Here is a 16398-nt window from a genome sequence, read left to right on the forward strand (position 1 = left end):
GCCCAGTTGCCATGCTGTTGCAGAGGCTTTCCTTTTCATTGAGTGTATACATCTAAGAGTTTCTGTATTTGCACAGCCACAATTACCTTGTGACAACCTGTTGCCGTGCCATTATCCCCTATGGAAGGTTACTGTGCTCTGGCACACTTGCTTCCTGCTGCTTCAGATAATTCCCTCCGTCGTTGGGTGACAGGTTGGAAAGGGTGTGCGTTCAAGAATCTCGAATGTGTGCGAGCAGACTGTGCATGTGTTTATAACCCTTTATTATTAATCAGGGATAACAGTGAGGTCAGCAGGGGAGGGGAAAGAGGCCAAGGGTTGACATTTTGGGCTGTTGTTAGTCCAGCAGGGAGGCTCACACACACCAGCGTCAGTGGAGCAGTAGGTTACTATTTCAGTCCTGCCAAAAGTGCTTTGTTGTGTCACCATGAATCTGTCTGAGTGCAGTTAAGTGTTTGTGAAAGGACATCACGTCGTGGCTGATTTCAACACGAGTAAGAGTTCTTCTTGCGTCTTTGAGTGTAACCGAACGCGCTCAGTCAGTGCCAAACCAAACTATACCTGCCGAGCCGCTGAAAAGCCATTTGCATGAGGAAGCCGGTCGAGGTGAGGAGGACGATACCAGATTTCATCCATCTGTGGTCCCGTGAAATTGATTATATCAGCTGATTACGTAAGCGAGGAGTGAGATGAGCAACCAAATTAGTTTCACAGTGCAGCACCGGGTGCAAGTTCGTAGGATCCGGATGTCAATGGATGAAACCAACAAACTGACAGCATAGTTTATTTAACTACTTTTTTACTTTTTAAATTTATAACTACATTCTACTGTCCAGTTCCTACACCTCCATGTTTTAAACCTAGACATGTAAGGGCCTTGGGCAGATAATTACCAAAGAACTCTGAGAATGACGGTCACTAGAAAGTCACTAGAAAATTATTAGTGACACAAAGAGACGCTATCTTTGGATGTCCTCCTCATCGCGTATGATGAAAGAGCTAAGACGAGATGTCTGAAGTAGGAAAATAACAGCGAAGCTGTTTAAGAAAATTTGCACAACTACTTAACAAATATGGGCAAAGTAAGCCAGTGGTTCTTTATCAGTTTTGCATTTTGCATTTTGATCACTCGGTATCTGCATAATTGTGCCACCTTAGCAGTATTCGTCTAATGAATGGGTAAATGAATGAGGCCTGGCTGAGATGTTTAATTGCTGGTCATCAAAACCAGCTACTTTGTATTTTTCCTTACAGCTCCACTGAAGCCAAAAAGCAAATGTGTTTCAGATTTTCCATAACTGGCCTCTACTGCGTATAGCATGCCAATTTGTGTATTTGTGTACCAAGCCCCTCCCAGGGTATTGTCTTATGCATGTTGGCAGAAAGAGGCTAACTAAACCACTACCCATTCTTTAACATATGTATAGCTAGTATATATACACAGCAGAAAATGTGTGAGCAGCAAGCTTCAAACCTCCCACTGTACTCTGCCCTTTAATATTTAATCGGATGTGCTGAGTCTTTGAGAACGTGATGCTGTTGAAAGTGGTAAAGTGCTGCCATTACCAATAGAGAGGAGAGGATATGTTGCATCTGATTTTACTGATTGTTTCAAGCACATATTTAGGGGTTTAACAGTGTTCCTAAACCCTGAACAGTTTGCTGAAACACTGCAGCAGAAGCCACAACAGGCAAAAGTGATTAATTACTTTATGCTGGGATTATAATTCTGCACACTGTTTGTTTACAATGACATAATTGTCTGCATACAGCACTGATGGTAGCTGACAATCAAGATGCTGTTGAGACAATTACAAGCCTCTTTTGTCCTGATTTTGTGTATTAAGGGAGTGATTGCATTCACTTTAAGACAGTTTTTTCAGATTGTAAGATCTAATATTCAGACTAATGTCTTGAATATGAAGAGCTCCATTAAAAGCTTGTTGTTTTAAAGAGATGATTGTAAACGCAAAGAGGCAGGGAATTTGTTAGCTAATGTAACATTGTAATTACTCTTGGCATTCTGTACATCGGGAACAGATAAAGAGATTAAAAGTCAGCTTAGCATCTTTCTCGCCGACATGGAGGTAGTCCATTTTAATTGGCATTTCTCTGACCGCGAAGGGTTAACAGAGCTTCGGTCAGGCTCTGTGCTTCAGCCGAGCACCTTCTCTCATGTCAGCTTTTACATAAATAAGAGCTTTTTCTCTCCATCACTCCCTCTCCTTCTCTTTCTCTCATGCACACCCACACAGAGCCTGTCAGAGGCACATGAGGATGGGAGGAGGAAGGAGGGAGGTGGGTGAAGCATGACACGTGAAAAAGGAAAAGCATTGCTCTTAACGCTGCATCTACAGCCCTTTATCTATTGTTTCTTTGTATCTTGCCTCTTTCCTTCGGTTTCCCGATAACGTATGCTTTCAAGAGTCGCTTCTCTCAATAATATTGGAGCTATTGTGCGTCGAGCCTCTTCTCTTTGTTCTCAAAATTACCCAATTTGTTGTGAAGATCTTCTGTCCTCTGGCAAAGAGATGTGGATTAATCTCGGTTAATTTATGTGTAAATGAAGGCTCCGCTAATTGGATTTGAGTGAAGAAGAGGCAAATTATAGAAAAACTAAATTCGGGTTCAGAGATGATTTAAGAGTGAAACACAGTGTGCCTTGTCCATTATTTAATAATGTCAACATAGTTAAGAGAAAATATAGTGAAGGGGGGGAGATTCTCCATCTTCGTACGTTATAATTAAATCAATAAAATCATGGGCCTACATTTCTACAGGCACGCATTGGATGGGTGTTGTTGAAGACTTTGCACACCAATTGGTTGCTATGGCAACTTGCAGAGTTTTTCCAAATGACCTACAGTTGGCTGACTGCAGCCTCTCTGTGGTACACTTCAGCTGAGTTGTCTTCTCTTCTGTATACTTGCCGCTGCACCTGGTTAAAACAACATTCGTCAGTATCTTATATTTATATTCCTATGTATCATTGCCAGTATAGCCCCCCCCCCCTTCACACACACACACACACGCACACACACACACTTTTAAATTTAACAACATTTAATAAATGTGGAATTAAGTTCCCTTTTTTTGATCACTGTGATAATATCTCTTCTTCATTATCCCAATTAATTACCAATAAGAAACACTTGTTTGCATTAGTGTTCCCCGTATTTATTGTGAAGCTCCAAATGATCACAGATGCAGCCACCAGATTTTAGATGCCATATAATTAGTTGTGGGTGCCAAGGTGTGTCAGTCTGATACAGTCCACAATAAATCTGACAAGCTCAAGTGAAGTCATGGATACAAGAACATTTCCAGCTCAGTGAACCTCCCTAAATAAATTATTTAGAAATGAAAGGATTACGCGCAGCTGTAGTTCTGCACAAGGCAGGCTGTCCTCACAAGGCAGGCTGTCCTCACAAACTCAGTGACCTTTTAAGAAGAAGACCAGCGACGGAGGTCACCAAGAGACCTGAAATGACTCTGAACGGCTCTGTTTGGCCTGGGGCTTCACCAATCACAGACTGAAATCATCAGAGAGTGAAGAGAAAGCTTTTCTCACACTCACAATGACACTGAAGGGGTTTTAATCCTTTTTTTTTTTTTTTTTTTTTTTCTTTTTGTGTCCTGTTTGGATCTTTAGCCATCAGAATTGTTGTCTTAAGGCCAAGAAAGATGCCAAGCGGATTTATTTTACCAAGTGGATCATCATGGCCTTGCCATATTGGTCCATTTGATTGACCTTTATTATAATTATGAATTTATTTTATTTCAGTTGCTACAAACGGGACAGACATGACTGGGGGACAGGACAGGGAGAAAGAATGAAAGAAAGAGAGGGAGAGAAAGAAAACCAAAGGGGAGAAGAGACGGTGAGAAGGGGGGGAAGATAACACTGAAGGGGTTTTAAGCCACATCAAACCTTCTTCAGTAAAGCTCGAACTTTTTGTAGGACCATTATTTTTTAAAGTATACTACAAATGTGAATCATTGTGGGATTGTGGAAGCATGACAATATAAGATATTTATATTTTACTGTAAGGAAAATGTGGTATTTGTTTTAGTCTCTGTTTTCTTCATATGTTTTAATCTAATCAGCTCCATATTGCATTATTTATGTTTATGCAGTGTTATAGTGAAAGTCAAGAAAGTCACATTGTAGGAATAATGTAATGATTATTCCTGTAACGTGACTAATTTCTAATTACCTTATTCTATTTCACTGAAAGTGTATCGATTAGATGGCACGTCATTTCTGCCTCAGATCTTCACACACTGTTAATTACAAAAGGCCTTTAACATCTATATACTTAAAAATCGTCAAACCTAAATAACACTAAACGTACATTAAGTAGGCTTTGTGGTATATTTGTAGACCTATTATGCTCATTTCCAGGTTGTTATTTTATGCCTTAGACTCTATTAGAGCAGCCACAACAATTTTTATATATCTCAGAGGGGCTCCTTTCCCTTTAAGGCTGCCTGTCTTCTGATTGGCTCCCTCTCAAAACAGAAGGTTTGAACAGGAGAGGGGTGGGGCTTCTTCTGCTCTTACAGCCAGAGCTGTGTGACTGAGATGACAACATTAGGCTAACCTTCTCCTATTGTGATCTGAAACAGAGCTTTAGGAACTAAAAACTAAGAAAAGCCATTATAGGGGCAACTTAAATGGTTAATACACATCTATGAAAATGGTTTAGAAACATTTAAAGTTTGTACTTTCTCTTGCAATAAATTGCAAATATATTTTTAGTGAAAAAAAGATTACCATCATGTTTTGAACTGGAAAAAAAAATGATTGCAGTACATGATAATTTTCTAAAATCAGAATCAGCCATTAGAGTACTCTCTTAAGAGGCAGGAATATTTACAAAGGCATGTGAAATAAATGTTCAAAGCCTAGAAGGCAATTACATGTAAGTTAAAAAAAAATAATAGAAAACTTTGTTAAAATGTTTGTTTCGTCTCTAAATACATTACCCATTTTTTCTGAAAATGCATTATGCCGAAGTTGCCTCCTCCAGGAAACAGAACTTCACAACTTGTCTCTCCTCTCTCTCTCTTTGTGTTGCTGGGGAAGAACAGAGGAGAGTGCTATGACTAACCAGTCGGCCTGGCGAGTGTGTATTACGTCAAAAAGTCACACACTCATCAGCAGCCTTCTGTACCAGCTGAATGTGCATTCAGTCAAAAGTTAGAGTGTAAAGGCAACACCCTGTGTTGTCAAACAGTTGGACACTGTGTCTTTGTTTAATAATGCACAGTAGAGACTTACAGTACATCTTAATAAGTGGGGTGTGAAGGGACCATTAATCGAAGCACTGGTGCGAACAGTGACGCTGTCGTCCTCTCAATCTAACAATTTGTGCTGCAAAATGAATCCCAAATGCTCCTCAGTAGCACAAATACTGGGCACAGGGAACAGGATCACTATTGCATGTTTGTTTGTTACACCTTATGTATGTTTTGTATTCAATTTTTAAAATATAAGCTGCTTTCTTTTACACACTGTAAATGACACACTGTATTTGTGTAATGACAGCATAACAAAGGAACAGAATCAAAATCTTCTGCACTTTTATGTTTGTAAAATCTGAGTAAAACCGAGTTTATTCTTGTGTAATTATGGCTGCCTTGTTAGCTTAGAAGACACAACATGTAATTAAGGTAATATTGGAGCTGTGGGAAGTCATATTATTCCTCGTTAGATTAAGGCTAGCTATGTTTCCCCCTGCCTTCAGTCTTTATGACATACTTGGCTGAACCAAGCCAATCTCTCTTTAGATAACTCGGAGATCGGGGTCTCAGGGGTGTTCATTACGTGTCCAAACAAATCACTGACACCAGGCCCATAAGATCAACTGAAAGCGCTATCAGCAGCCATGTGTGCTGCTTTGGGATAAGAGGTTCACTTAAAAATGTCAAAACCAGAAACAATCAGCGCGTCATCACAGTGGCTTTGTCTTACTGATGTATATTTTATGCATAGAACATTAGAATGAGATCTATAGTTGTTTTTAATTAACAAAAAGTGTTGTCACTAATCCCTAGCCAGGAACCTTGACTACTTGGAGTGCTTGCTACTTTTCTTTTACAGTTATAACAGAGGTGTCGTTGTTTATTTCCATGTAATAAACTTTCATTTGATATAAAAAAGACAGATCTGGCTTTTGTGACCTCAGTCATTGATTAGTGAAGTCACCGTGTGAAACCTCCATTGGCATCATGCTGTTTAGAAGCTAGACAAGCAAGAAGGTAGATCTGGCATAGAAGTCTAATGGCACCATCTGTTCATAGGGAAACTTATCAATGACAAAGCAGACCTGCCTTGTACTTTTTGACTCTGGTGAGGACTGTGATTTATCAATTTAAGATCATATTGTATTCAGTACAGCTTAAAACTAGCAGATGAAATACTAAAATTATCAGGAAAGATTAAGAGAGCAATTAGTGCTGGCGATTTGTAAGGTTACAAGTCCAGGACACCTCTGTGTTGCTTTTGCTTTTTATCTTTTATATACAGTCTATTATGTTTTTAGTTTTCTTGAACCTCTTTCTAACTTTGAACTATACCTCTTCCCCCCAGCTGCTGGCTATATGTACAAATCAGTCTACTTGCCTTTTGATAAAGCTGCAGTCACACAAAGGAAGCAATTTTGCAGTGACGTGGTGACCAGAGATCACAGAAAGTCAGTGGGTAAAAAAAACGCTGGCAGTGCAAAATGTGGGGGTCCTGAGATAGACTTTTGAACACACAGGATACCGATGATTGACATATGACAGGGTACTAAATACCAGAGCCCTTGAATGAGTCATTCCTTTCAACAGCTCTGTTAAACACATTAGAGGGTTACCTAAGCAACCAGAGCCTGGGCTATCCACCAATGACCAGCTGATCCTTAAAAGTAATGTGCAACAAGTGACGCCATATGTGACTGTGGGCGCCACTTAAATAAGAAAACAACCATAATAAAAAACAATGAAACAACACATGGCAGTCAATGTGATATATATCGACTGCCATATCAGACTGATCATAATCTCATACGACTCAGAGTACAAATGACGCTTTAATATTGACAATAGAAACAATGGTATCAAGAGAATTTGTCACCATATAAATAATAATGACAGAATCTTGTTAAAATTCAGCACTGAATCACTGATCTGATTTCACATTGCCAGTGGACATCACATTTGAAGTGATGCCTGTCTGGAGCAACAGGCTGCAGGTTACCCAGCAGGCCCACTCTCACTCAGCCTCTGTGCACTAATGACGAACAGCCTCGGGCCAGGCTAGAGGCTCAAGGTTACATACCTGCGATCTTTCTTCACAAAGAAATCAGCAGCACCCATCTTAGAGAGATAAACAGTACTCAGCTCTGCTTGGAAGGAGGCTGACTCACTGGCTCAGTCGGTAGAAATGTCTGCTGTTCCTTGGCCACTGCTTAAGCTGTTTTTTTATGTGATTTCTAATCTGCAGGAAATGGTGTTGCTCTCTGAAATTGCCAGAGAAGACCTGTATCATAGTTTGGGAAAAATCATTTTGAATCACAAATGTCAGGGCTTGTTCACGCTTTCCCACGACCATCATCTAGTGTTGTTTTCCTCACTCAAGTGCTATGACCTTGATGCACGACCTACAGACACAGAACAAATGTGTCATCAGCTGTCTCATCTTTATGTACATGTCCGCATTGGTCAGACAGCACTATTTAATTGCAACACAATGGGTTTCTCATTTTTATATGAGACATAGACAGCATTATAAAGAACAATTGTTTCTCCCAATTTGCATTAATTAATTGTAATATCTCTCCACTCATCAGCTTTTGAAATAACAATCCATGAGATGTAAACACACCTCCATCCTGTGCTCATTGCCGGCTCACTAAATATCCTGCGAAATGAGTTGCATTTCATTTTCATACTTTGCTGGTGGAGGCGATTTTTACTGCTGTTAATTATTCATGTGCCAGTAATGTGTGCAGCTGTTCTCCTCTCAAACAGAAAGAAGGAGGAGAAGATTGAACTGATCTGTTGTCCATACCTCTGAGTAACACAGTAAATGCAGATGAAACACTGTCTGCTGATAATAAAGTCCTGGGACTGGCGAGCAACTTTGATATTTGTAAATTTCTTTTTGGAATAAATTATTCTGAATGTGTTTCACAGACTTGATTAAAATTTTAAGCTGTTGGTCAGTACACCACTTACAGACTGAAATATTTATATATTGGATGGATTGCCAGATTTGAAGACTCCCGCAGAGCCAGCCATGACCCCCAGCAGATCAATCCCACTGACTTTGGGGCTCTCCAAACTTTATCTCTAAAAGATCTGTACAAAGATCCCACTGACTTCCTATTAATTCTACTGACTTTGTGGGGCTTCTAGCTTTATCCACTGTGAAGTTTACATTTATGTTTTTATTTTTGTAAAAAAGGGTATCTTGTTGGCTGGGGACCCGAGGAGCTTATGTAATAGCGAGGTGTCTGTCATCTGTCCACAGTTTGCAAGAATCGTTGCTCATCCAAGAACACTGGTCAGGATTTAGTCAAACTTTCACACAGTGGTCATCTGATGACTGTGCTCAAGGTCAAAGTCATATTGTTTTGTCTTGTTTTGTCAGCACTTTTCTATTTTCACAGCAGTTGCTGGACTAGTAGTAGTCTTTAAAATCAATCAGACAGTACTATAGGTCGTGGTGCATTGGTCAGATTTTGGTGAAGTGACATTAATTTGGCCTGGATGTGACCGTCAGCCTCCTTGACTTCTTAGTGGATTTTAATTAGTTTGTGCAGTACAATCACCCAGTGACAATAAAACTTTAATCTGTGAAACCCATCAGGAGCTAGTAGTGGCTGCAGACTGATGTATTGATTTGTAAAAACACAAGAGATAGACAGACAGCAAATAATTTTTCACACAAACTCCACAAATTACTTATGGCTGCTTCTTTATTCAAAAAGTGTCACCATGCCGGGTAGCTCCACATGTTTGATTGGGCAGATTTTGTTACCCGTCAAGAAGGATGCCCCAAAGAGATTTGTGTCTTCTACCAGGAATAAAACTGGGAATTCTTAGGCAAACGTGCAAACCACTACACATTACCACTACCAGTTCCTTCAATGCTAAAGTTTCTGTCCCTTGATTGATCTGTCTAGATCAGCGGTCCCCAATCCCCGGGCCTCGGACCGATACCGGTCCGTGAGTCGTTTGGTACCGGGCCGCGAGAGTTGAGGCTCAGGTGTGAAATGTATAGTTTTCAGGGTTTTTATCGGTTTTCAGCGTTATTTTGTTATCGTTTTTATCGTTAACTCGGTTTTCCTGGGTCTTTTCACGTGTGTTATAAATAAATCTTCTTTTTTTCGGTACCGGTACTAGTTTTATTTTGTTGTATTTATCCGCGACACCTTAAAGGCCGGTCCGTGAAAATATTGTCGGGCATAAACCGGTCCGTGGCGCAAAAAAGGTTGGGGACCGCTGGTCTAGATCATCTGTCTTTTCCTTTCTTTTTTTGTTTTGTTTTTTTTGTTATTGCAATCTCTTTTTGCCTCGCCCTCATTCTCCTGCCTGTTTCCTCCACAGGAATACCTGTGTCCACTCAAGCGGTTTGGGTAGTGGAGCATGTTGTGACAGCCATGTCTCTGGAGATGGAGAAGACCATCACCAAGCTGATGTACGATTTCCAGAGGAATTCCACCTCTGATGATGACTCTGGATGTGCACTGGAGGAATATGCTTGGGTTCCCCCTGGCCTCAGTCCTGAGCAGGTATATAGTTACAGATACAAACAAACTATGACGCGAATAAGTACTTCATTAGATATTCTCTGTTGTTGTTCAACAGTGCCAGACCGTATCAAATTGAACCAAGTCGGTCAAGAGAATTTAATTATTTGGATAATAAAGTATCTATCGAAGTAATCCCGAGCTGGAAAATTCACTCATCTGAAAACACGACAACATATCATCATTGTTTGAAATCCCCTTCATGGTGCTGTAGTCTCTTACGGGTTAGAGTGGGGAGAAGGGCAGGGATGACTTACAGTAGACTAAGGCTATGCTGTCAAGCATTTCAGGGAGCAATAATTGTAAGGACATTTTACAGCTGTCAGTGTTAATCTGACTTTGTGTAGAAACCAAATTGAGAGTCAGACAGACTGACAACCATGACTGAAATCATGAAAAGCAACCACACACTGATTAGTTGATTGCATTGTCTGAAGAACAGATGCGAAGCAGCAAAAGATTTGATGAAATGTTGAAATGCTCTCTGATGAGTTTCAAGTACAAGAATTTCAAATATATAGGAGGATTCACTTTGAAAAGGCTGTTTCACTGATCAGTATCGAGTAAACATGATGACTATTGAGTGGTCTTCTAGGCACACTAAGCCTCAGTCTGCTCTGTTTTTTACTGTAACTTAGCAAATTTAAACCCAGAGGACTGGAAGTAATTTGAGTCAGTGAATGTTTGGATGAATCTAATTGGAAATGTGTGGCAGCATGTTTATGCGTACCAGTTTCACAATTCTCTGTCTGGACTCATTTGCAGTTTAAATGCCTTTTAATTGCATGCATGACCAAGCTAATGCAATTGGCTCTGTAAATCCAGAGGAGGATATTTCCTCCTCATTTTTTATTTTTGCCTGTTGTTTTTGTCAGCTCTGACATAAGATAAGCACGGTTGTGTTCAACTATATTCGGTATAAACACTTCTGTCTTTATTTAGTATGAGAAGGACTCCAATGCAACAGGCCTCCTAGTACTCTGTTAACAGATGACAGGATGGGCTGATAACAGTCATTTTCTCCAGTCAGCCATCTTGACAGGATGCTGAAAGAGGCTGCAGCCTCTGTCATCCAACAGGAGGTGCAGGCAATTTGAAGCTGCCCGTTTCTTTTTTTAATACACTTGAACGTAATGAATTTTAAGCCCGTCGCATCTGATTTCTCTCTGTACAATTAAAGAGACTTGCATTTTAAAAGATAATCACAATTTTGCAGCATAGTTCATCAAGCTGTCAGGACTCAAATTCCCCAGCTGAAAACATTTACTGTTTCAAAAATGTTTTGTTGTATCAGGATTGGATGGGAGGAATGAACTTTGTTAACAGTAGATCTTTTCAATATTTGTTGTAACATGTTTTTGCTTTTTTTTTGTCTAAACAACTTACTTTAAGAGCTTCAAGTTAAAAAAAAATAATAATAAATAAAGGATTTGGTGGGCTAGAGATTCCAGTAAATTCAGAGCTGAATAACTGCTAGTTTAATTAGTTAGTTTATCAATTTTGCATTTATTGTCAAGGTCACTTGTTCCTGTTTACCTGTGGATTTTGGACTGGACAAGATGAGCAACATGGTAACCAGTAATGAAAATAAGCTGGAGTCCTATACAAATTTGCATGAAATGGATCACATTTAAACCATTTAAAGCAGGTATGTAAAACCTAAGGCCCGAGGACCAAAATCAGCCCGCCAACGACTTCAATTTGGCCCACTGGGCGGCTTTGGAAAGACATAACTGAAGGCATAAATTTCAGCATTTCCTACTAAAAACAGCATCCTACTGGCTATTTACACACCAAAGTAAATAAGTAATAAACAATTAAATAACACAAAAAAAAATCAATTTTACATTTTATAATTACAGGACAGTCTGTAGCTTCATCTGTCATTTTTACACATTTATTTCTTACAACTTGAGCCAAAAGAGTCGTCATTCATTTACTCCAGCAGCATTTCTACGTTTATCATGTAGAAAATGTCTTTACACTGAATGAATGTGAAGTTTTATCCCTGATTTAAAGTATTTTTGCTTCCCGATTAACAAAGAAATTTCGAAGAGAGTGAAGAAAGTTCTTATTCGTCGATGTGCTTAATATTTTAAAGTCCACCTGTTGCACAGTTGAGAGACAGTTCTCAGAGAAAAGTGGTTCAAGGCAAATGATTTTGGCTCTCATAAGAGTCGGCGTCACCCTCCTCAGCACAGAGTAAAGCGCGAGCGTGACGGGCAACACGGAGAAGAACCACCTTTCTCCCTCACTCTCCATCCTACTGATTAAGTAAATTGAATGAGCAGAAACTTCAGTAAAATAGATCTTTACACTGCACTGAACACTGAACCACTTTGCGTTGAAAGCCTGTTTTGTTGAAAATCCGAGACAAGTAACAAGATTGCTTTCTATCCTTTCAGTGTTTACTTCTCAAACACCGTTCAAGGCTTTTTCTCTGTTTCATCGGCTAGCATTTAATTACAAAAGAGGGTTCAGGGCACGGATGGCAAGTGCTACTGCATCGTGAATTATAATTGCAGTGCAAGTTTAAGATTTCCTTTAAGCAATGCGAATATTAGCTGCTGAAAATTTAAAGAACCTGGTGCTGTTCAAGGTTGTGCCTGCAGCAGCAGCACACATCTCAATGTGCTGAACACTTTCAATTCCAGACACCAACTTCCAAGGGAAAGACATAAAAATTTTTCCATGAATCAGTGAAATAATGTAGATTATTTAAAACAGCCAACTTTTATCTTTGTATAAAGAACAAATTGTGGATATTTGGATGCTATTGTATAGGCCAGCTTTAAAATATACTTTAAATTTGACATAACTAAAGAAATTATAGTTATTTCTTCTGTCTATCATAATTTTATAATTGGAATTCACAGATCAATCACGATTTAAAATTCATTGTTGTAATCTATAAAAGCCACAACCCCAGGCTTCAGACTAAACGATCGGTTTCTACTCTTACCTCTGTATGATGTGAAAAAGAGTAGATATCCTCGACATGGTCATCTCAGACACACAGTTCCAGCTGTGAGCACAGCAGCCCAAACTCATCGGCTGTTTAAACCATCTATTTGTGAGTGCCAGCCGAGCAGAAGGAAGTTGTCTTTGAGGAACTAGAAACAGAACTAAAAATGTTTGTTAGATGAAGAGTGAACTGAGGAGTTCCATCAAGGAAAAGTCTAAATTAAATAAAGATTATTTTGAACTGACTCATGCAAAGTACTCTATGAAAGTTCAAGATCAGAAACAGGAGTTTAAAATGAGTACAGTACTTTCCATTTAATATTTTTATATTTACAGTGGATCACATAAGTGCTTTATTCTTGCTCTTTTTCTGCCCACCTTTACTATTGTGGTTTACTCTTATCAGAGCTGCACTGAATAGGAATTCCTTTCTCATTTCTCTACTGTATTGTTTCTTTCGATAACAATGCGGTAAATTTTACAGTATATAATTTTACAGAACATAAATACAGTATCAACACCTTTTATTCTTCAACACAGTCGCTCTTAGACAAGCTTTCATTTAATTTCTTTAATCTGCAGGGGAAGTTTAGCAAGCTTCTTGAAGGACATTCAAAGCTTGTTTTGAATATTGGCTGCCTTTTTGCTCCATTCTCTGTCAAGATCATCCCACACTGCTTGAATAATATTGAGGTGTGTGAGGCCAATCCATGACTGATAGGCTCTTCATTCTGTGTTGTTTTATTTTTTGTTTTGTTTTTTAATCCATTACTTGGCAGTGTGTTTGGGGTCATTGTCATGCTGAAAAATGAAGCTGCTGCCAACCAGATGCTTTCCAGATTTTTTTTTTGCATGCTGGATCAAAATTGGATGGTACTTTTCTGCATTCATCCATTAGTGTTGGTGTTGGGGATCCTCAAGATCCCCAACACCACTGGCTAAAATGCAGTCCCAAAGCAAGACAGAACCTCCACTGTGTTTTTAAAGATGGCTGTAGATGCCCACTGTGGTGCCTATCTTTTGATATTGATGACATTTTGAAGCAAAATTTTGAATTTAAATTCATCACTCCATAAGACCTGTTGCCACTGATTTTCAGTCCAGTTCTTGTTTAATCAGCTTCTTGGATAGTGTTTTTTTTTTTTGTCCAGTTTCCTCAAATTTTGTAAGGACACACTGCACACCATGCTGATCAAGTTTTTGGCTAATAACTGGTATTCATGTTGTTGGTGCAAAAATACAATTAATATGTGTCGAACAATGTTATCTTTGGCATGTTTTGTAGATTTAACTAAAGATGTTTTTTGCAACAGGCTGCAAATGCCCGATGATACAATTTACTAACTTGCTTTTATGTGTAGACACAACACTGGTTCGTACCTTGAATTGGGTGCCCTTTTTTAAGTTTGAATGATTTATAGGTCAGTGTTACGTTGTTCTACAAACAAAAAAGACTTCTCCTAAAATGGTGAGGTACAAGACCTGGACTGGAAATGAGTAAAAAAAAAAGCAGTCAATGTCCAAAGAAAAACTCTGAAACAACTCCTTATCCAACAAAACCTTATATTTTAGTACAAATTAAAATAAAAAAGAATTGTGTGCAATATGCAAATTTGTGTCATAAATCAAAACTTTCAACCTCCAAACAGATGTTTTTACTTCATCCATCATGCTTTTGTTGTGTGATGTAAAGAACTTGGCAAATTATGTAGAAACATTTTCTCCAACTTTCCAAGTTGTTATGAGCACCAAACAGCAGACAGATGAGGTTAGCAACTAACATAATCAAGGATTTTGTAACAAAACGCGTAGAATATTTATATCGGGGTGAGTTGAGACTAAGCACACTGAAAAAGGGGTAGAAAATATTTACTTTACCTTTTGTCAAATGTGCTGAAACACATTTTGAAATTGAGAGGTCACTCAGGAGCAAAACCACATGTTTGATTTTCTTTGTTTCAGGTGCATCAGTATTATAACTGCTTACCAGAGGAGAAGGTTCCTTATATCAACAGCCCTGGAGAGAAATACCGCATCAAGCAATTGCTTCACCAGTTGCCACCACATGACAATGAGGTAAAACTACACAACAAAATTCTGAGTAATACATGAAGGCTTTTCTTTACTCTTATGATTTCCAGAGGTTAGGTGGCGTTTCAGCTCTAATGATGAGTCGTGTTGTTTCAGGTACGATATTGTAATGCACTGGACGAGGAGGAGAAACGAGAGCTTAAGCTGTTCAGCAATCAACGGAAGAAAGATAACCTGGGCCGAGGCAATGTCCGTCCTTTCCCCCTAACTATCAATGGGGCCGCCTGTGACAAGGTAAACCACGCCACCAACATCTTTTCATTCCTTACATAATGACCTACTTTTTCCGGACTTGGGGCATCGCCTGTGTAGCAAATATCTTTAATTCTCCTTCATAAAAGCATGTTAGTCTTGAAAATATTCAATACTGTCTCTTTTCACACCTTACAGCTTTCATTCTTTCTTTGTCTGCCTTTTCTTCCAACACTACCTGACTCTCTCACTTTCTTTCGTACCTTTCATTTGATTTTGTTTCTTTTCATTGAATTTTATTTCTTCTCTTTTCCTTTCCTCTCCTACAGTGTGGGGGTCAGATAAATGGAGGGGACATTGTAGTTTTTGCACCAAGGGCAGGTCATGGAAAATGCTGGCACCCTCAGTGCTTTGTCTGCGGCACATGCGAGGAAGTATTGGTGGACCTCATATACTTCCACCAGGATGGCAAGATCTACTGTGGCCGGCACCATGCCGAGAGGCTGAAACCCCGCTGCTGTGCCTGTGATGAGGTGCGCCTGTCTGGGCTTGGAGCCCTTTGGGGTTGGAAATGGCTGAATGGTTCATGCTCACAGACTTGGATGGGGTTGGAATCAGTCTGGAGGGAAAAGATGTCTCAGTGTCTTTGCCACGTCTCGGAAAGTCCGCTGTAATTTATAGTGAGCGGGCTTGAATAATAAGTCAGGCCACAGTGCTCTGCAAGTATTGGAAAGAGAATTTCTATTTGATTAAACTGTTTAATTATCTTTAACTGGAAGATATAAATCTGATGTGACGTAGATACCTTTTAAGTTAGTTTCTTTATAAGGTAATTTTGTGAAATAATTACATGAATATTATAAAATGCAAGCACAAAGGATGCCTAGATCGTCGTTTTTATTCAGCTGAAATATGCCTGACTTTTACACTTAAGAACACTCACGCTTTGGTGGAATTTCTAACAGTTTACTAACCTACCTGTCAGTTTATGTGGAGGTAGATGATCCTATTAAGGGGTAGTATGTCAAAAAGGATCCTATTCTAGGACGTGACACGAATAAAATACAGGACCCTGAGATACAGGATAGCAACATAAGTAGATATTGTGTGTTATCTGCTTGCTGATAAATGTAATGTGTTAATCATATAGATCATCTTTGCTGATGAGTGCACTGAGGCGGAGGGCCGGCACTGGCACATGAAGCATTTCTGTTGCTACGAGTGTGAGACCACCCTTGGCGGGCAGCGCTACATCATGAAGGATGGACGACCACACTGCTGCAACTGCTTCGAGTCCCTTTATGCAGAGTACTGTGACGCATGTGGAGAACACATAGGTACTAAACAT

The 16398-nt window shown here is 39.4% G+C and overlaps 1 protein-coding gene across 1 annotated transcript in view; it reads left to right on the forward strand.

Annotated features, from left to right (window-relative positions):
• Positions 1-16398, forward strand: part of LOC120718892 (prickle-like protein 2) — a 38626-nt gene that overhangs the window by 16646 nt on the left and 5582 nt on the right. Inside the window, exons 2-6 of the mRNA XM_040007618.1 lie at positions 9601-9785; positions 14730-14843; positions 14955-15092; positions 15380-15583; positions 16201-16387. Of these exons, the coding sequence (XP_039863552.1) occupies positions 9654-9785; positions 14730-14843; positions 14955-15092; positions 15380-15583; positions 16201-16387 (775 nt within the window). The 5' untranslated portion in view covers positions 9601-9653. The remainder of the gene's footprint in view (positions 1-9600; positions 9786-14729; positions 14844-14954; positions 15093-15379; positions 15584-16200; positions 16388-16398) is intronic.

The sequence above is a fragment of the Simochromis diagramma genome, unplaced genomic scaffold, assembly GCF_900408965.1.
Source record: "Simochromis diagramma unplaced genomic scaffold, fSimDia1.1 OVJJ01000545.1, whole genome shotgun sequence".
Classification (NCBI taxonomy): Eukaryota; Metazoa; Chordata; class Actinopteri; order Cichliformes; family Cichlidae; genus Simochromis; species Simochromis diagramma.